Source organism: Haliaeetus albicilla, chromosome 22 (assembly GCF_947461875.1).
Source record: "Haliaeetus albicilla chromosome 22, bHalAlb1.1, whole genome shotgun sequence".
NCBI classification, from domain to species: domain Eukaryota; kingdom Metazoa; phylum Chordata; class Aves; order Accipitriformes; family Accipitridae; genus Haliaeetus; species Haliaeetus albicilla.
In genome coordinates this window covers 19,867,328-19,888,889 of record NC_091504.1, presented here as the reverse complement: position 1 = coordinate 19,888,889, position 21,562 = coordinate 19,867,328, and the positions used below count along the sequence as shown (strand labels likewise).

Genomic DNA, 21,562 nt, shown 5'->3' with positions numbered 1-21,562 from the left:
GGGCAGGAGAAGGAAGCAGAGGTGTGAAGGTTTACCTCTGCCCGTGGTGCGTATAGCGGTACAGGGGGTCGTTGCCACCAGCATCTGCTACCACAGCCAGCAGCTCAGCTGCTACTGGGATCAAAGCAAATGGAAACAAAAACCCCTGTTTCAGGTTGTCACCAAAAAAATGCTCCATCTATGTGTGTGTTTGTGGTAAATATTCCTGCCCTTAAATTACCAAGGGAAATGGAAATGTTTGTGCACATGGTATTTATAGAAAATGAAAACACGGAAACCAATTTGTTCCCTGGAAACCTCGTGCTAGGAGATGGTTTTCTCGTCCCTTCAAACTGCAGCATTTGCCTCTTGCCAGCGCATTCCCTCACCCCGATCAGGACAGCAGATAACACTGTCTCAGACACGGAGCCTTTAGGATCTGCTGGTTGAAAGGAATCACCATCATTCTCCAGAGAGCCGCATCTCACTGCGTTAGCAGCTGGCATGGCACCCACAGGGCAACATGTCAGCCTGCCGTGGCCGGTAGCATCCTGCCTGTGTGGGGAGCACCGGCGCTGGCCTTACGCCCGGTGTCCTTCGTGGACAGAGCAGGGGTGGGTGCTGCCAGGCCATGGGGGGTCCCTGTCAGCGTGATCCCTGTCAGAACCTGGGGAGTCCCAGTCAGAATCTGGGGGGTCCCTGTCACAACCTGGTGGGATCCCAGTCAGGGTGCAGGAGGATCCCAGTCAGAAACTGATGGGATCCCTGTCAGGGTGTGGGTGGATCCCTGTCAGGGTGCAGGAAGATCCCAGTCAGAACATGGAGAGTCCCAGTCAGAAGCTGGGGGGGTCCCTGTCAGGGTGCAGGAGGATCCCAGTGAGAACCTGATGGAATCCCTGTCAGGGCGCAGGAGGATCCCAGTGAGAACCTGATGGAATCCCTGTCAGGACGTGGGCGGATCCCTGTCAGGGTGCGGGTGGATCCCTGTCAGGGTGCAGAAGGATCCCAGTCAGAAGCTGGGGGGTCCCTGTCGGAACCTGAGGGGATCCCTGTCAGGGTGCAGGGGGATCCCAATGAGAACCTGATGGGATCCCTGTCAGGGCATGGGTGGATCCCTGTCAGGGTGCAAGAGGATCCCAATGAGAACCTGATGGAATCCCTGTCAGGGTGCAGGAGGATCCCAGTCAGAACCTGGTGGGATCGCTGTCAGGGTGCAAGAGGATCCCAGTGAGAACCTGATGGAATCCCTGTCAGGGTGTGGGTGGATCCCTGTCAGGGTGCAGGAGGATCCCAGTCAGAACATGGAGAGTCCCAGTCAGAATCTGGGGGGTCCCTGTCAGAACCTGGTGGGATCCCTGTCAAGGTGCAGGAGGATCCCAGTGAGAACCTGATGGAATCCCTGTCAGGGTGTGGGTGGATCCCTGTCAGGGTGCAGGAGGATCCCAGTCAGAACATGGAGAGTCCCAGTCAGAATCTGGGGGGTCCCTGTCAGAACCTGGTGGGATCCCTGTCAGGGTGCAGGAGGATCCCAGTCAGAATATGGAGAGTCCCAGTGAGAACCTGATGGAATCCCTGTCAGGGTGTGGGTGGATCCCTGTCAGGGTGTGGGTGGATCCCAGTCAGAACGTGGAGAGTCCCAGTCAGAAGCTGGGAGGGTCCCTGTCAGGCCCTGGGGACGGTTCCGAGCCTGGCGGGGATCACCCAGGCAACGGGAGGCGGGGCACGTTCTGTGGCCCCGCCCCTACGCGGGAAGCGGGGACGTCGTCTTCCGTGGCGGCTCTCGGCGCACAACGGTGACGTCAAGCGCGCCTCCAAAAGCCGGCCGAGCACTCCTCAGCACGCGTGTACCAGGTGGGCGATGAAGTCCGAGCGTGACTTCCTATTGGTCGCCCGCCTGATTGGCATCCCGAGGACCAACCAAACGCCTCCGTTCTCTCCTTGTAGCCAGTGAGAGGGAGGGGGCGGGCTCCGGCGCCAAGCGTGGGGCTCAGTTAAATGTGCAGAGGCGGAAGGTCTGAGAGGTGCGTGCGGGCAGGGGGTGAGCGGCGGTCGCGTCCTCTGTGCTCCCGCCCCACGGGGCCGCCGTTGGGCGCCCGGCAGCAGCCTCGGGGGGCGGCGGGAGCCCCGGGGCTCTCCTTGCCCGGCTGGGGGCTGCGGGAGAGTCGGGGTGGCGCGGCGGCGGTGACTGAGGGGCTTGCTTCCCCTCCCCCGGCGCAGCTTCCCTCTTTCGTCCCCCAGCCGCCTGCCCCGACCCCCGCGGAGGGTGGGAGCTCGGTGCCGGGCCTGCGCTGCGGAGGGGCTGGTGGGTAGTGCTGGAGACGGGACAGTAACGTTGCTTTTCCCCTGAAAGACGCTCTGGTGGCTGCTCTTGAGAACATACCACTCAAATTCATAAGCTTTCTAGTGACGAAGTTTTAACTCGCTCCTCAATAAAAAGAAAAGCAAACCCAGAGGTCTTGTGTTGGGAAGCCAGCGAGTAGGTGCCTCCCCAGTGCTGCCCGCTGGCTGAGGTGCTGCCTGCCCGCCCAGGGCCTGGTGGGTCTGGGCCTGGCAGAGGTACGGCTAACGAGGTGCCACTGCAGCGGAGGTGTCGAGCACTTGGGTCCCTGTTGCTCTGTCAGGCGGCACAGGTGGCTCCTACCCATCGGTTGTGCGGGTTCCGCTGTAGGGGTGCCTACCAAAGCGGGTTTGTGGGTTGTTTTATCTTTCAGAGCGTGCTTCAAGCTAAATATTTGTGATTGGGTCAACTGTTACGCTTGTGCTGTTATGCAGAAAGTGACTGTGTAGGGGCAGCTGTTGAAAGCCACTGAAATCAGATTTTTCTCTTGGAGAAATAATACACACTTACAACTAGACCTGGTTTCAGAACCAGGCTTTCTCCAACTCCTGTTTGCCTTCGCCCTTATGTCAGTGTAAAATGAAAGGTAAAACTCATGAGATATAATTCTTTAAGCATGTTTTTTCCACATTCATCTATATGAAAACAGGAAAACTTGCAGTTTAAACAGAACTGATGGTTTAAAACTACCTGTTTAGTAATCAAGGAGGCTTACTTTTTGCTTGTGGGCATGCACACATATGTATATTAATGAGATGACTGAGAGTTGCTTTAATGTTTTTTGAGAAGAGAGAGGTCTGATTGGTGTTAGCTGAGGTAGGCAATTGATCAAACAGTTCAATGTGGTGCGTTATAACCTGCAGAATGCACAGCATCAGTTATGGGGGATCACTACCAGGAGGGTCAGTGAAGCATTTTCCACAATGGGGCCTGAGAGGACAAGAGGTGTTGAGTTTTCTACAGGAGAATGACATTCTAGTTTTATAGTAGCTTAACTATAATGTATTGCTAAAAGAAGCATGATGAAAATTCTCCAAAATGGATCAAGATTCAGTGCAGACATACATTTCATAGTTAAGTAGTCACAAACAATTGTCATACCAGTATAATTATAGTATAACGCTGTCTGTATATGAGACTGACCTTAAATATAAAAAAAGATTTTAACTGCAGTTTGGTGGTTTTTATTACAGAATAGTTCTATTTTAGAATGCCGAAAATGAATGTGGAAAAAAAAGAAAAGAAGGCAGAAAAAAGAAAAAAGCTAAAGCAACGTGTCGCCCAAAAGGGAGAGCTGGAATCGGATACTGAACCAAAGAAAAAGAAACAAAATCTGCAGGTAGGTTCTCCTAGTTTTGACTGTTTAATTCAATAAAATGTGGATATATTGATACCCATGATGTGATGGGGTTTAGAGATTCAGTACTGAATCTGAATGTACAATTTGATTCAGTTACAATGATTACTTGGATGCGATGTACCTAGAGTGAGAGTTAAAAGGAGAAGATAAATTAAGCCAAATCTGGATATGACTGTAGTAGTCAGAGTACATGATCTCTGTTTGTTTTGGATGCTTCTGTGAAAGACAGAGAATGGGTGAGAGAATATGAGTGAATGGCAAACCAAATGGCTTTAAGCAACTGTCATATGGCAATACAGGCATAGCTTAAGTCTTCATGTGATCCTGAGTGGTTGGAAAAACATGAAAGATGTTTTCTTGGAAATGCTCTTGATTTTTGGAGAGAATGTCAAGTGGCCAGAAGGTGTCAGCAGTCTCTTTGTAGTACTGAACATATAATGAATTAATTTTATGAGAATGAAATTAGCAATATTGAGATCTTATTTAAGTGGAAACTTAGAGCTGTAGGTTTTTTGTCATGGAAATGATACATAAACAGGGTGAGTCAATTCTGCTGTTCTGGGTGCTTACTGTAGAAGGTGGACCAAAGAAATATGAAGCAGTTTGATACTGTTGAGAAGTGGAAAAGGAAAGGAAAAGGTTTTTTCCTCAGGAATTCTCGAGGTGATGTTAAGCCATGGTCTTAAAACCTCTTATGTTTCCTGGCCTAACATAAAACCGATGTGAAAGCTGCTTGCTATTTCATTTATCATGAGATGTATAGCTCAGTGGAGATCATATAATTAAAAAGCAGTACTTCTTATTTTGTTATTAGGCTTTATTTAAGCTCATTGGTAAGAATATTTTTTGAGAGCTTTTGCATGCATAAGTGTCTCTAGCTCTTACATTTAGAGTTTGTGAAGCATAATATAAGAAAAGCCAACCTATTGGCAGTAGCTATTCAGAGGTCTGTAAATTTCTGCAGTTTTGAACTCAGCAGAAACGTTCCTAACTAAAGAAGGGAAAGATTGCATCTTTGTCTGTATCAAAACAAAAATGGAAAATCTGGTATTCATGGCTTAATAAGAGGGAATGCTTCTCTCTTCTATTGTAGGGTATGTATTATAGACTTTATATTCACAGTACTATAATTCAATTTGAGTGAAAATAATTTTCCGGGATGAAACTGTGAAATTGAAATGTCAAAATTAAAATTTTATTGCCTGTGACATCTGTATAATTTAATGTAAAAGCAGAAAAATTCCCAAGTGGGCTTCAAACCCATAGCAAGCAGGGCCTTTTTGGACCATCTGATGTCAAGTGATAAGTTTTTAGAACCCCCAAGTTATTTTTTGTTGGCCATGTAGACTGTAGGACTGAAAGAAAGAGCAAATATTAAATGGAAAGAAGAATCCTTAATACTATTAGGGAATGCCACTAGGCACAACAGTTCTTAGAATTATTAAAGTTGGTGTCAGTGGGTGGCTTATACATGTATATACTGTTAGTTTTAGGGAATACCATATAAGGTCTATGACAAGCCATTTTTTGGCATCAGCTTTCTAAACTGTAACTGTTGATGGTAGGAAAGTGTAAGTTAGTGGACCACATTTTTTGTTTGAAATGGCTGCTGAGAATGAAAAATGTGAGGCAGATCTTAAAAAATTTTACTTCAGAAATGGTTAATGAACGTTAGCTGTTTACCAGTTTGATTGTTATTCAGCATGTGTACTCCCAGCTTTGTGTAAAATACTTGGTTAAGTCACAATGGCAGTTACACTTTAAAATGCTTTTCGTCATCAAACCTTGTCAGCATAGAAAATGTAGTAGAAAGGAATGTAAAATTGCTTTGTGTGTACAGGAGGAACTCCGCGGCTGCAGTGATGTGTTCAGTTAGTCTGGGTAGTTCTAAAGAAGAAATTTGGAACAAAAATTAAGGCAACTGCTGAGAGTGTTTATTCTACAGCCTTACTTACTTAAATTTTATTTCTGCTACTTTAAAATAGGCTAGAACCTTGATAGATGTACAGAAATTCCTGAATCATGATGACTGGATTCTGATGAGCTGTGATTGACTTTTACTGAACTGCAGTAACTGAATTAAAGAAAATTTTTTTTGGCATTCTTAAAGTAAGGATGGGTAGACTCCAGTTTCTCCTAAGGAGTCTCGTATGTGATGGAAAGAAGTCAAAAGATAGCTATATAACTTCCTGCTTTTGGTGGGAGAGAGGTTTCACTGGTTCATTAAGTCACTTCCTGAGATTTACTTCTTTTTCTGTTCTAGTACAGCAATTTTAGTCTCCAAAGTGGAAAACGTAAATCTCTAATTGATTTTGTTATAGAGCCGCAGGCAGGCAAGTTGAAATGTGCCTTAAGTGACTGGATTTAGTGTACATTGATCATTCCTTCATGAAATTTGTTTCAAAAATTCTTACCAGCCTAAGACTAAAGCATTTTTCCTTGGAACAACTTGACCTTTCAGAGTAATCTTGATGTTTTATTGATTTTCATCTACTTGGTTTCTTCTGTTTACATTAAATAACAATGAGCAATTTAAGACCAATATAAATGTTTTCATGAATGATCTTAGAACCACACATTTCTAGTGGAGCTGAGCAATAAAAGTTTTTAAGCTTAATTCAGCCTTGTGTTTTTTCTGACAGATTTTCATAATGTTAATGTTTTATTTAGCTACTTGGCAATAAACCCTGCATTTTAAACGTGGATTTTTTTTTTTTTTTTTAAAGGCCTGGACATTAGTTTCACTTGGGTTTTAATGATTTTGTAGTTTACAAACATACTTCTGATAGTTTGAGTTTATTCTTTTGAATTGTCACATAACATAGGCATAAGGAAAAGAGACTGGTGGTCTGAACTACTGGCTTCTTAAATAAAAACTTTCTGAATAACCTTGTCTGACACAAATTAATTTTGTTTCAGTTCTCTGAAAAAAATATTTACAATACTGTTAACAAATAACGGAAGCGTTAGAAGTGCTTGCTTGCAATTACCCCTGTCTTGCTTCTCTTTGTGGATTTCTTCACCCTTCAAAATTTCAGCAGCCTTAGTGCCACAAAGCTTATCGAAACAGCAGTACTGACACTTACAACACTGTAGGTAGGGAACAACATGTTGTGGTTGCTTTGTTTATGAAGGCTATTTGAGTTCTACCCAGAATGACCTTACTGTATCAAAGGATCTTTTAACCTTGTAATTTCAGAGTAGATCTTGTTTCTCCAGTGCTGTTTTGAGAGCTGCAGGCTTTCTACAGAAGAGTAAGAAATTATTTCAGAGTTGAACATCTATTAGGCAAGACTCAAAATTCATAATCCATAAAAACCAATATTAATTTCCTGTTCCTTCCCAATTTAGTCTAGTAAACATTGTAACTTTAAGGGAAATTACAATGACTAAGAGGCAATCAATCTTTATAAATTGAATCCTGTTGTTCATGGTTGAAGAGTACTTTAGGTAATGCTCATACAGTCAGTGGGTGTTTCCTTGTATGTTCCTTGTTATCTTCAGCATTGCAAATGGTTGGAGGAGGAGGAGGAATCAACATTTTCTCCAGATAAAGGCAAAATCAGTGGGAAAGGAATTTAATTTTTGAGATTCCATACAGATAGTACAAACAATGGCAAATAAACAAGTAGCTCATGGTGTTTCTTTAATCAGAGGGCTAGTGTGCAGGTGCCCAAACAGTAAGATCCGTTTACTAAAGGGAAAATGGCAAAATTAGTAGGGAAGAGGTTTTTATGTTTGGCTTTTTGGAGGTTATCATAAAGACCACTAAGGAGTTATTAAGCTAGTACTACAGCAAAGCAAACTACAAAAACCAATTCTTTAAAATCATTGTTTGCTTGTAGTGGTGGAAAACCCCATAAAATTATGTTTAAGCTGTGAAGATAAATGTTTTGGCATGAGCTTAGGGGAATAGCTAGGAATGCTACTTTGATACAATCTCTAATGCTGCTTGTAATCAGGTAACTGGGATAGTAATTTGAATGTTTAATGAATGCAAACCAGACATTCATGCAACAAAACCAATCAAGCAGATACTGTAAAGCTAAAGTGTATTTATTTATTTGACAACCCACTAGTTCATACCAAAGCCTGTTGTTGAAATAATGAGTTGTGGATGATTTGCAACCAAACTCAGTAATCCTTTATTGTTCCAATAATTTTTTTTTTTAATTAATAGGAAGCTTATCTTGTAACCATCAAAATAACTTGTTTTGTATTTTCCCATCCTAAAAAATGCCACGAAGTTACAACTTACCGTGATGTTGCACGATTTTCTTCTGATTACCAGGCTACCCATATTAGCTGTATCTTAGATATATTAAAAATGTATTTTGGAAACTGCTTGCATTGCAATTCCACTGTCAACTCTTCCTCCATTTGTTTAGTATTGCTTTGCTAGCTTAATACTCTGTTGTATGCATTAGTGTTATCTGGGGTTATTACTTTTTATTTAAGAAATATGTAGAAAACCAATCTTAAATATTGAAAAAAAGGAAAATAAATTCCAAAAAGTTAATTTTATTTAGCATAACCTCCTAAAATAAGAATCTTGTCTTGTACTGCGTTTTTTTGACTGCTTTTAAAGTATCTCTAACATGCAAATAGACTTTTGTCCATGTTATGAAGATGATATACTCTTTCATCTTCCCTCCATCCCTTCAGTCTCCCCCCCACCCCGCCCCGATGTAAAGATACGTCAGCAGTTAGTAGTTTTCTAGTGATAAAGGAGAGGTGCTAGCTATTTCTGAAAATGGCGAAGTTAAATGTCAGTATGGATATTAGTGTGCTCTTTTTAGTCTGCTGGTTTTGGTCAGTCTATAATTGAAATGTTGGGCCTATTTCTCTTTTCTTTGGGCTACCTTTCAGTTGAGTGTTTGTTTTATTTGTTTTTTGTGGTTTTTTTTTTTTTTACTTGCACAAAGAGACAAATTTGCTGGCCCATTGGTTTCTTATTGCTTTGTTGTACGATGGCCTTCTGATAGTTGAAAAAAAATTACGAAGCTATAAATCCATTTGGCATTTATGACTTACTGTGTGACATCTTACTTGGTTTGTCTGCTTTCTTATCATCTATGCAATATTTCTCAAATTAGGAAAAAGAGAAGAAAAAAAACCCCAAACTTTGAGGGCAGCTGCTTATGGGACTCAAACATTTGTTTCCTGCTAACACTTCTTCATCAGAATATTGATGGAGTTTCTTTAAATTATTTCATTAAATTAACCATACATTTATTTATTTTTTAAAAGAGGTAGATTAGATTGTGACACCATATAGTGTTTATAGAGAAAAGTAGGCCTTTTGTAAACAAACATGTCTAAGAAGTTACAAAATAGTGTCTGAAATATGGATAGGCATAGATTAGGCTGAATAATTTTACATTCCTTTGAAAATTATTTTTGTAATGGTAGGAATAGATTTCCCAGGAAAGAGTATTCACAGCTGGGAAAACAGTTGCTACTTTGAAGATGGTTTTCCCAGGCGAAAGGCTCACGTCTCCAACTGTGTTTGGTATAAACAATATGTGGTGTATTTCTTACTTTTGTTTAAAGGAATTGTGCATTCTTCATTACATATTAACCAGGAAGAGTTTCATGCTAATTCCATGTATTTGCCTTAATCTGTATATATTCAGTTAATTCCTTACTTTTATTAATATAGCCAGGGTATTAAAGTGATGGGCAGGTTGGTGGTGAAATGCAACCATACTTTCTTTGCTATTAAGAGGGGAAATTCTTACTTCTCTTCTTGGAGCACATACTTGATGTTTCCTCTCAGTTCCCATTCTTTACTTAGTGGTGAGACCTTCCTTGATGGTTCTTGTTAGGTTTCCAGTGTAAATTCTTGCTTCCATGACTTAGCAGCAGATATCTTCACAAAATTGAAATTCAGCACAGGATTCCCACTTGTGGGCTGAATTTGTTGAGTAACGGTCTTTGAGCAGTTGTTGAAGTAAGGAGCAGAGGCTAGGTCTGCTTGACTATGCGTCACCCAGCTCCAGTCCAGTGAGAACACTGTTTTCTGCCCTTTGTCAATTACGATTTTTTCTGGTTCTATGTTAATGACTTCTAACTCATCATAGAGAGGGGCATCATAAATGAAAATTGCTGGAAAAGGCCCAAATTGCTGAATATAGAAAATTTGGCATAAAACCTCAAAATATGTAGAACTTCAGTTAAAAAAAAATAAGTCCCATTACATGTTTGAATTCACAAAATGCATTCCACTTGGCAAGAAATTAAGTTGTAAGCTTGAAAGGATATTTGCTATGTTTTGATATAGGATAGAGCAGAGAAATGGGCATTCAAAAGCAATTGTTCTTGACAGGGCTTGAAACTTGGAAGTGCATACAGTATAACATATTAATGCAAGCCTGATTCTTGTGGATTTGTTACTTCCTCTTTATTGCTCTTGGTATTATTTTGTTAATGTTAATTTGTTCAAAAACCTAAAATGGCACAGGTTTGGATATTTAAAATATGTTTATTCTAAAAAGCAGCACTTTTCCCTGTCCTTGACAGAATGCTACTGTTTTTTTAAACAACGTGGGAGTCTGGTATAAGGATTTTTATAAAATGCAAATTATTGTGTGTTGATGGAATAGATTTAAAAACTTGAAAAAACCAAAACCACTTTTGAGCAGAGAAAAGGGGGACGATGGCTGTTTCCACAGTATGAATGAGAAATTAGAATTATTTCACCAGAAATGTCCTCCTCCAAAATATCTTTTGTGTTTATGTGCAATATGGTGAACCACATGAAAGATTAGTGTATATTTATGTATGTTAATGTTACAACATAGATAAAATGGTTCTTGGGTATTAGATCAAAGCCACACAGATTAAAAAATACTTGCAAAGTGCTTGTCTGTTACATCCAACAGGTAATTAGAACAGAAAATTAATCTTTTGACTTTTAGAAGCTGCTTGAAATAACGAGGGTACAAGCACGAAGAGGAACCTCTCTTGCTTAAGGAACCAGACTCTGTCTTTGAATGCATTTACCTATTTCTAATTGAATCCCACAAGAGTTCTGCAGGGCATCAAACAGAAGATCATCAACCAATGTTTTATTAAATTTCTCAGCATTATTTTAATAATTTGCATCTGTAAACCAGGCTTTTGCAAACAGGATATATACACGGGAAGACAAAGCTCTGCTCCTGCCATCTTACGGTTTGAAACATGTCAAAACTGTTCAGAGAACGTACCAAAGACTTAGAGGTGCATTGCTTAAAAAGAAGCAGGGAGGTTATATGAAAGAGAATAGAAAATCTTAAGTATGCTTACATGCTTTTAAAAACTGTCATTCTATCCTACCTTTACAATATGTGCTGAATGATAAATGGGAGTTACTCATATTTACCCACTTGTAAAATAACTAGGTGGTTACAGAACTGTTATACTGAACTGTAATGCAAAGCTCACTGAAGTTGGTCATGGCCTTTTTGTGGATTCAGAGTAGGCTTTGCAGCCTCCATGTACCTCACTGGCTGGTCCTTTTTTTCTAGTTACCTTTGGAATAGACAAGTTTTTCCTATTTTATTATGAAAGTCCCATCTTTCATGGCTATTCTTGCATCCAAGTCTGTAGCTCCATGATTTTCTAAAGGCATTTTTAATAAAATTGTAGGGTTTTTGTTTGTTTGTTTTAATGGTAAAAGTTTACCATGCTTCATTTAAAACATTATTATCTTCTTTACAAAGATTTGTCTAGATTAAGTCATGGTCTAGTTTGGACTTAGGAGTGGCCAACGGTCCTGATCCAACAGGTCTTATAATAAAATCTTCTGGCCAAGACCTGAAAGGTCTTACTCAGTACCAGTGAGAGTCAAGAAGAGCACAAATCTAGCAAGGGATAGTTTTCCATGGATCCTTGTGGACCCGTTGTAATGGGCTGAGCATGCAGTTGGGTTCTGCGTGATCTGATGTCCCCTTTAGCAGCACCTCCGCCAGCAAGTTTGCCCTTCTGATTGCATGATACTTCAACTGTGTCATCTATCATCAGGCATCTTTACATTAGAGTAAGAAAATAACGTCGCATCTCTCACTGTTCTAAGAGTAGTAAGCTTTTAATATCAGAAGTAATTTTGACTTTATGTATTTGAAAGCCAAGCAAGTTTATAAATGAAGTTCCCACAGGTGTCACTATCTATCTGTATCTTCTTCCTGTCTTGCTACTCAATCATCAGATGGATGTTTGGAGGAGTATCATCACATCGTTTCAGTAAGCTCTTTCCTTGATTTCTCTCTCAATTTGCTCTGTGCACTTCACTCATAACTAAGTACTGGAACACAAGAGTTAAAAGGTTTCATATCGTCAGATAAATGCTATTTCTCTTCTGTAGTTCTGAATGGAGAGAGAATGAATGGAAGAAAATCTTATTTGCCGTTACATTACTGTTTCTAGTGAGACAATGCCTGGGAAAGGAGATGTTTCTGCTGCTGAGGCAGAAAACAAATCTATTTCCACCACTATTAGGCAATTCTACCACTGAGCTCTTTCTGTAAAAAGAGCCTTAACTCCAATTTCTAAGGATAATTCAACAATATTCCAATAATTTTCCTGTTTCTCTAGTATGTCTTTTTTTCACAGTTTTCCTAAAGTCCTTCCAGAAAACACATTCCATGCAATTTGAAAAGGTTTTAAGCCATTTCAGTGTTTTTGCTTGCAGGTCAAGTGAGTTGGGACTTGTAAGCAAAGCTGCTGCTTTGGAAAGGCTTACCCTGCTGCATTAAATATTTCTTTAGAGTAGGTATATTTAAAAAGTTAGGTTTTACTTTTTGATAATGAACAGTTCAGTAGTTTGTTAATTTAGAACTTAAAGACTTCTATATATACCTGTAGCAGACTGTTTGAACAATTTGAGAAAAGAAGTTGGAAACTTGAATATGGTTTTATCACCACAGTCACGCAACTTCAAAAGCCATTCTAAACACACAGTTTGCTTTGCGAGACTCAGACAATCATCTTTAAATTTTGTAGTGGAATTCACTGGACAGATGTAAAATAACTGAAGTGGCATGTAAGAGACTCAGTTGAAAGTAATGAGCTGATCCTGCACTGTCTGAAGTCCTGAGAAGGCATTGCTCTTTTGTTGTCATCTTGGGTGGCTGTCTCAGTATGCAACTGTTTATTCTTAGCTCCTGGCTGTGTCGTGCTGCTGTATGATGGAGTGGAAGTCTAAAAGGAAGCCAAAAGCAAGGGCTAAAAGTTTGGTGTATCATATGTCAATGTGGAATAAATAATTCGGACAATACTCTTGAAGAAAGGACACCTAAATTATGAATGTGAATGGAGGGTGTTAAGATTTTCAAATCCAGTGTGTCTCTCTTTAAAACACAGCGCAGGCCGTGTACTGCAATGTACCTCCCTGACAGCAGAGCTTAAGAGTATACAGAAAAGATGGTCTGTATGCATGTCTTAAAAATGACTTGTTCCCTATCATATGTGGTTGCAGATTTAACATAAAAAAGATAAAAGTGCAATTCCAAGGTGGAAATGGTTTATTGGTGACATAATTATTAAACAGAATGCAAAGATCATAATAATTTCTTAATGTAAACAATCTCTGAATGAGGAATAGCTAGGTCTAACTATGTACTGATGGGCTGCTATAGATATAATTGGTAATGTAAGTGTAAACTTCTATTGCAAAGATATAATTCAATCTATTGAATTAAATAATGAATTTGGCCCTATGCTCTTCTATGATGAAAGTTTTAAATATTTGTCTGATGGTCTGAATGGGTAAGCTAAGACTTTTGGAGTAGAAGGGCAGGATACTGTCCCTTAAAATCAAACCCTTACCTTTGTTGTTTTCAATCAAAATCAAATTAATTCATTGATTCACTTTCATGAATAGCTATTAAATTCAAACCTGCCTTCTTCATACACTCACTTGTTTTTCCTACTTATGCAGAAACAAGTTCAAATGGAGTTAAATGATAATCAGCGTTGAACTTGACATGCTTTTACTTATGGTAAACCACTTTTTAACACATTTTTTATGTGACAATCCTAACCGTTTAAAATTGTCCAGACAACCTTTTCCCTTTTGCAGTCTTGTCAACAGCTGAGAGAATACAGCAAAATCCTTACACAGGAAAAAATTCAGTTAGCTTCTAACATAACTTGATGGCTGGAAAAAAGATTAGAGCCTGCACTGTACAGCCAGTGAGTTTTGTTTAAAACACAGATACTTAGTCTGAAATGCTAAAAGCATTTTCTTGTTAAAACTTTGTGGTCTACTTTTTTTTTTTTTTTAAAGATTGCCTATTTGCAAGTTTAGTAGAATGGATTTTTTATGCCAGATAAGCCATTTTCAATTAATAATATAAATGTCAGATTACATTAGGGGAATATAAGATGAACCTGTATATTCTTCATTTGGTAGAAACAATATTGAAGAAAACCATGTTTTAAGAATTCTGTTTTTTCTTTTTTTAATATATTAATATTTTATAGTGTATGTTGTCTTTGGAATTGGTGGATTGACTGTTCTAAACGCTAGTGTTCTGATTCTCTGTGGAGCTGAAAGGGGAAGGAAGGGGTGACTTTTTTTGCATCTTGCCCGTATTATGTCAGTCTTGCACAGAATCTGGGATCGCTTGACTCATTGATTCAAATTCCCTGTCACATGCCCTCACATCATGTAATGCTTTTCTTAAATTAATCAAGCTTTATCTTTAGACTGACTGACTTTGCTTTTTTCTAGATGTGGATGTGTTGTGCCTGCACAGTTGGTATTTAATGTATCTCGTAAAACTGTTAAAAGAATGCAAAGTTACAGCACCTCTTTAACATATTAAAATGGTTTCAGATAACTATTTTTCTCACGAGGGAAGACTGTTGCTTTCAGTTGCATTAGGTTCAGACTGGTGCTAGTTTGTGCTGTTTGGATTTGTTTTGTTTCTAGATATTCAATAATACTCTGTGCATTCAAGACATTTTTGTGTTAAGGTATTTTCAAAGCAGTTAACGGTTTCAGGGATTGATTCCCGCCCCCCGCCCTTGTGCTTCTCCTAATGCTAGACTTTTCTTGTCTGGAGACTTGATATAGACTATTATAGCAAAGATTGTAAGCATCTGTGATAAACAGGTTTTAAAATCTCATAGTTGTCATCAGTCCAGCATTTTAGAAAGGCATATGGAATCCTTTCCTTAAATTGAGCAATCTGTGAGAGACCAGAGAGAACAGTTAAGTGAAGAAGTTGTATCAAAATTCTTACTCTCATTTCCCCTTTCCCCTGCACTCCAGAAAAGGTTTTGTTTGCTGATGATCATGCCCTTTAATTTTAAAGGAAACTACATAAAGCAGAGGTCTTTTTGGTTCATGGTAAGCCATGGTAATGAGTTACTGCAAGATGATGGGCTGCAGAAAGCATGTTGTATATATAAATACATGAAAGCTGTATGGCATTTCTGTAAGTATTACTTTGTACATAGTTAATGTTAAAAAAAAAAAAGGTGTTAGGAAGAAGTGTGCCATTTTTTTCATCCGGGAGAGTATTTTTTATTTAAAGTAGTATGTTTAAATTTAGTCATTTCAGGCACAGTTCATAAGCCTGGACCAAAATATCAACAGTAGGAAATTCATCAGGTAGTTTAGATTTGTAATTTGGTTTTGAACATGCAATAGGTTGTTTCAGGTTGAGTAAATACGGTTTTCTTCATACTATAGTAATTTGATCTTTTCTAGATTTCACTGTGATATCAGGATATTGCTGAATACGATCATGTAGAAACAAACTCTTTCATAGTATGTATGAGCAGGCATTTGCTATTACTGTCTGTTTATTATTATAAGCTTCTGAGCAAAGACACTTTCTTGATTTGTTATCTACAGTAGTGATGAAAGGGCTTCTACCATAGCCATGATCAAAACCCATATTCCTATATTGGAACGGAGGAGGAGGGGAAAGGAGTTTACTCCTATAAAACCAAAATAAGCAACAACTACAATTGGGAAAGTGTATTCCTGTAACTTCAAATAAGTTATTTATTCATGGCAAGTGTCAAGATTACACAAACCTAATATATCTTTAATCTCAGAAGGTGTGTCTTACTTCACAGAATTGCATTGCCAAGAGAATTATCCATTCCTTCAGTTCTGTGTTGTCTGAAATAGCCGTCTTTCAAGGTGTGATTAATGTACATTGGCAGTCAATAGGATATGAGTAATTATGGCTAATTCCAGAAGTGAAAATAATGAAGAAAAAGGGCTATGTGTGATGTAGCACAATGGTGTGAGGTTTCTTGCTAAGTGGTGTTTAGCAACTCGTTTTATACAGAGAAGGCATGGCAATGCTTGCATCTTTCTTGAGAGAAGATGTATTTGGTGTTCTACAGGGAAGATGTGACTAAATGACATTTTTCCTTAGACTGTGATTAGCGGTCACTTGCAAATAATCAGCAGTTGCTGCAAACTCCACCCTGCAGTTCCTGTTTCAGTTGCAGGAATATCTAGCTATCTATTTCACATTCAGCCATCATCTTGTGGCCTTTCTGTTTATGGGTCAAGTCTTTTGTGGCCAAAGCTTCCACTAGGAAGCTCGAAATATTTCATGAGAAATATGAGTGGAATCATTGTTTTCACTGTTTTCTTTATTACTGAGTAACTTCAGTCATTGTTTAAGTGTCTATGTTTAAAAATCCTTTAAAATCCATTCATGTGCTAATTAATTCATATATGACATTTGAAAATAAGACAAAGCATCTTATTCTGCAGAGTTCTGGTGCTTAAGTCAATGAGCACAGAGGTGAAATTAGTTTGTTAACTTCAGAGATGCAGGAAGTGATGTTTTAATGATCTTGCATACTGATCTCTAGGAACTTTATAGCTTCTTCTGAACAAGTTCAGCAGTAAACTGTGCCAAAAATCAATCAGATTTAAAACCCAATTATTTTCTAGTAGAAATTAAAAACTATTGTTTTCAAGTATGTGGTGCTAACATTTGTTTTCTTAGTATAATTAATCTTCAAATGAACAAAGCAACCAACATGCATCTTAAAATCTTGAAAGCCCAGTGGTTTCTGGAGGTGGGATGGACGGTGCACGAAGTGCAAATCTGGTAATAGCTAATCACACTCCCTTTTACATAAGTTCTTCCTTTCTAAAAACTGAGGCTTCTGTCGTTTTCATAAGCAATTTTTATACTCTTTTGTAGGATGTGACTTTTTTTAAAGCCACAACACTTTGTTCTGGCAAACAAAATAGGCCTGCTAAATGTAAGGAGATCTCATGCAGCTTGCATTTAAATCTGAAGGCAGAAGTGAATGTACATAAATGTGCACAGGCATTTTTGACAAAAGGCCCAATTATGTCTGTACTGGGAAAGACCGTCTTGGGCAATCCTTAGAAGACAGAATGAAGCATTACATTTTGCTTCTGTGAAGTTCTTTGAGATGAGCAATAGAGTTACAGGTGATTTCAGTTTTGATCAAGTACTGATGTAAACAGTAGATTACATTTGAGACGAAAACTCATCACCATGCTAGATTATATTAAGTTTTAAAAAAAGTTAATTGTGGAAGACATGCTAGAATACAGTGACGATAGTACTATGTAGTTCTTCTAAGCAAAGTCATTTATCTTAACATATTTGGATGAAAAAAATCAATGTTTTCTGCATCTCCACATCAATACATTGTAATGATTTTTTCCCACTGCTATGGCAGCTTCATTATTTCATTGCAAGTGCCTCATATACACCAGCAAAGGTAGCATCTCTGATAATCAGGTTACATCTAGAGTCTTCCTAACTTGATAAAATTTTCTCCTGTATTGTCATTCATACATGTATAATACAAAATAAAGCTTCTTCAGTGCTCAGCTTTTAATAATGCTGTTCATAATTAAATATAAATCTGACTAAAACATATTCTTCTACATTAAAGTCTTGTCATAAAAACATTTTGAATATAAACCTTCAGTACTCAGTAGAGCGATACTATACATATACAAACGCACTTTTTTCCGTTAGTAGCAAGCATTTTGTTCACTATTTGCACAACTTCACAGTCGTATGTTTTAGACAACCACTACTTAATCAGACTTCTGATTGCTCATTACTGTCAGGAATGACAGACGTTAAGGCAGCCTGACAAAAGCGGTGTAATGTTGACATTTTTGTTTTCTGTTCAATATACAGTCGCAGTTTGTCTCTGAAGGTTTCCCCTAGAAAACTGTAAATTAAGGGGTTCAAACAGCTATTAGAAAAAGCTGCTAGGTTCACAATATGTCCTGTTAAAGGATAATCATGTCTGAAGGATGGGCTGCTTGAAGAGACAGGCTCGCTTTTCTTTTGAAGAAGTTGAACACTAATGAAGACATTTTCAGGTAGCCAGCAGATAAAGAAAACCAAGACAACAACAAAAATCATTCTAAGAGCCTTTTGTCGCCGCAGACGAAGACTCCTATGCTTGTGTGCTTTTATAAGAACTCGAACAATTAATGAGTAACAAAGACCGATGATCACAAAAGGGATAATAAACCCCAAGGTTATTTCTAGCCACTGGATTTCTTTTACATCTGCAAAACAAAAATAGACCTCTCCGGTGTGTTGTAAATGCACAGCTGTAAATGGAACTAGTGCTGCAGAAATAGACGCCATCCATATGAGACCACAGCTTAATCTAGCGTGTTGCATAGTGCGAAATATGTTGGACCTCATTACTTTTGCCAGTGCTAAGTATCTGTCAAAACTCATCCATGTCAGAAAGAAAATGCTGCTATACATGTTGATCTGAAGGAACAAAGACATAAAGGTACAAATAATAGTGATATCATAATACTTTTCATCAAGGTTAAAAACCTCAATGAGAGAATCAGCAACTAAAATGAGATCAGCTACTGCAAGATTTATAAAGTAAAGGTCTGGAATAGTCATTTTTTCACGAAAGCTTATGTTGACAACCAGTATCAGAATGTTTCCTACAAAACCAATAGGAAAAAGAAATATCGTGTAAAGACATGATAAGAAAAGACCAATAACATATTGTTGGTGTTCTGATTTATCTGCTAATCTAGAAGATATGCTTTCATTACACAAATGTGATCCATTTAGGTTAAAAGTTGTGCTGTTACATATAACAGGTGATATTGAGGCAGAATAAGTTTCCATGGTTAAAATATCTGCAGAAAAGTTATTAGTACTCACAGTTTGGTGGTAATGCCAAAAAAATCAGCTTTTTGGTTGCTTTCAGCTAAGTTCATAGTAAGCATTTTGATTGGAATGGAAAAAGATGTACACTTTTGTATAGGAATAAAAATTCTTTACAAGTCAAATTAATTAGACTTAAAATTGACTGAAATATAGCAGTACAAATAGTAAGTTTCTTAATGTTTTTTACAGGACACTATATACATTGCAAATGAGAGAATTTGTAGTTCCTGTATGCCTTAAGATGATGTAGGAATCTTTTTACCATTATGGTACTTGGGTCTCTTTAATAAAAGCTTTTCATCAACAGTGTTTCTTCACGCAGGTTGGAAGGTGGTAGAATTTTAGCTCCATTTGTTTTCTTTTAATAATCAATGAACATCCATGGACCTGCAATTTGTAAATAGAAAATGATTAATCTCATACTCCAGCATTGTACCACATGCTTCTGCTAACTTAACATACACAGCTGAGGTTGTAGGAAACATCATGTTTGAATATGTATACAAAAGTTCAGTTAAAAGAATTTATATTTCTTCTGGATGATAATATAATGTGAAGGCAGATCTGTTAAAATTTTGTGTACCCTTGAGGGATTCAGCATTGGAAAATGTAGAAATATAGAAAATCGGATGAGTGAGTTTAGCCTACTGAAGAAAACCTTTATTTTTTTAATATATATGTATAAAAATATATGTATTTATTCCATCATCAGCTTGTAAGGCTATTAAGTAGCAGAGTCTGCGGCTGAGAAGGCAATGGAGATGAAAAGCAGTTCGTTCCTTCTGCTTTCAGTGGGAAGGACAAAGCAAATTTTAGAAATTAAGGTATTACAAGCAACATATTGATTTACACCAACATTATTATACTCAATTTGCTTTTCTTTGTGATTAATTGTATTGCACTGACTTCCAGATAGGAATGGAAAATATTGGTTATCTGATTTGTTTACTTATAAATGTTGAATGCTATGGACTTGAAGCATTGCTAGAAGTTTATTTAAAAGAAAAGCAAACAAACAAAAGACACCCCAAACAAATAAAACAGCAAGAAAGTGATATCTCAGGGTATTTTGTGTTAAATTTAAATATTTTGAATTGCTTTAATCTTCATCTTACCACCAAACCCTTGATTTTAATTACACTAAAACATATTTAAAAAAAAAAAGTTAAATTGTTTACTAGTAAAGTTTATGCATATTCATGCATATTTTAGTGACTTTAATCCTGCTGATACACATTCTGGGGAGAAAAAGGAGCAAACCACTAATGGAGTAGGGGTGTTAAAATATTTTCAGTGAGAAATACAGCTCTGAGTTTGCTTAAATGTGTTCAAGTTATTGGAAGTAGCTGGCAGTACTTAAATAAAGATATCAGTTCCAAAGCTTTTATTTCTTAATGAAATAGGCATAAGTACACAGTAGCTGTTGCTATGTTTTGAATAATTTTCATAATGTAAACCTTTATGCTAACATATCCGTATGAAATTACACTTATTGAAGAAGGTTCGGTGTTTGTTTCAAGCAGCTACGGAAGTCAGACATGAACTGTTGTCTTTTATGTAAAATCCTTTTATTTTTGAATAAGGCAGTAAAACTGCTTTAAATACAATAAAAGATAAGTTAACAGTCTAAGCAATTAATTTTAAAAGGTCGGTCTGTGGTCAGATTTTAATTACATCTGAAAGGCCACCAAAAGCCAAGCAATTACAAGCATTACAAGTAACCATATACTCTGAAACACTTTATTTTACCTTAATTCCATTTCTCCAGAGCTGATTTTCCTCCAGACAACAGAAGGCTGGTTCTTGCTCGGGTACACGCTTAATGGATGTGTCAACTTCGACTGTCGTGTCAGTAAAAACTTGTATTTAGGTGTGCAAAGCTGCAGTGAATGCCACCTGTTGACGATTCAGCAGTAAAAAAAATCATATAAAAGTCTGTTCTGTTTTAAAACGTCTTAAATAAAGGATAGTTTACAACAGCAAAATGCAGATCTTGCTGCATGTCCTTGGCAATAAAACAAGCTTTATAGATTCCCAGGGTTGTTCTAATTTGTGTGCAGTTGAAGTGCTGCTGAACAGCCTTATAAGGCTAGAATTAACCCCGTTTCTGCTGGTTTCTTTTTTACTAGAACTAGTGAAGCATCTTTCCTCTCATTATTTGTCAGTTTTATTTTGCCTAATGTTCATTTCACCCTCCTTTCTGCCTCTAGCATTTTTTCAAATTATATAGTCCATTCAAACCTACAGCTATGCTGATCAATAATTGAGATTTATTTGCAAATTGTAGCTAACCATATCTTACAGAGCTATAAAGCAATAATTACTGTTATACATGGTATTTTTTAAAAGCCTCTGGACAATCTAAAGAGAGATATTTGATTGAGAGAAATCTAGCAGCTGAGAAGGGTCATTTGCTAAACTGACAATATAAATTTCAGTTTTCCTACCTTCAAGTCGATCCCGTTTTGCCTGTTTGTATTAAAATTTTCAGGTACACATCATCATTCTCACACTTCTTAGAATTGCTCAGCTCAAAATCACATGGATAAAATAAGCTTATTTTGCAGAGCATGTGGAGCCTCAGTCTTGCATAAAAACACCAGTATTGCAGGTGGAGTTTTGCATTTCATCTGTAGGGGGGAAAAAACTACTTGACATTTCCAGAAACACCACCTACTGGTGGCCAGAATGCTTGGAACGGGAAGAAAGTTAAACCTT

The 21,562-nt window shown here is 38.1% G+C and overlaps 2 protein-coding genes across 6 annotated transcripts in view; one reads left to right on the top strand and one right to left on the bottom strand.

Moving 5' to 3' along the window:
* Window positions 1-1,757: 1,757 nt before the first annotated feature.
* The window catches only part of C22H7orf50 (chromosome 22 C7orf50 homolog), a 133,186-nt gene continuing 113,381 nt past the window's right edge, over window positions 1,758-21,562 (top strand). Inside the window, exons 1-2 of one of the 4 annotated variants that reach the window (XM_069810222.1) lie at window positions 1,758-2,000; window positions 3,511-3,656. In XM_069810222.1, the coding sequence (XP_069666323.1) occupies window positions 3,528-3,656 (129 nt within the window). In that variant the 5' untranslated portion in view covers window positions 1,758-2,000; window positions 3,511-3,527. Of the gene's footprint in view, window positions 2,001-2,514; window positions 2,536-3,510; window positions 3,657-21,562 lie in introns of those variants that run through there. The other 3 variants (XM_069810223.1, XM_069810221.1, XM_069810224.1) reach the window with 3 other exon arrangements.
* Window positions 13,166-21,443, bottom strand: GPER1 (G protein-coupled estrogen receptor 1). 2 transcript variants are annotated; one of them, XM_069810217.1, is made up of 3 exons: window positions 21,292-21,443; window positions 20,594-20,740; window positions 13,166-19,231 (listed from the first exon to the last, which is right to left on the bottom strand). In XM_069810217.1, exon 3 carries the CDS (start codon window positions 18,800-18,802, stop codon window positions 17,729-17,731), a length of 1,074 nt encoding a protein of 357 aa, XP_069666318.1. In that variant the 5' UTR covers window positions 18,803-19,231; window positions 20,594-20,740; window positions 21,292-21,443; the 3' UTR covers window positions 13,166-17,728. The 2 variants fall into 2 exon arrangements, with proteins under 2 accessions (XP_069666318.1, XP_009928574.1); XM_009930272.2 differs by lacking the exon at window positions 21,292-21,443 and having other exon boundaries at window positions 20,594-21,084.

Excerpts from the sequence above, each read along its gene's own strand:
- GPER1 (XM_069810217.1), bottom strand. The coding sequence starts at position 18,802 with ATGGAAACTTATTCTGCCTCAATATCACCTGTTATATGTAACAGCACA.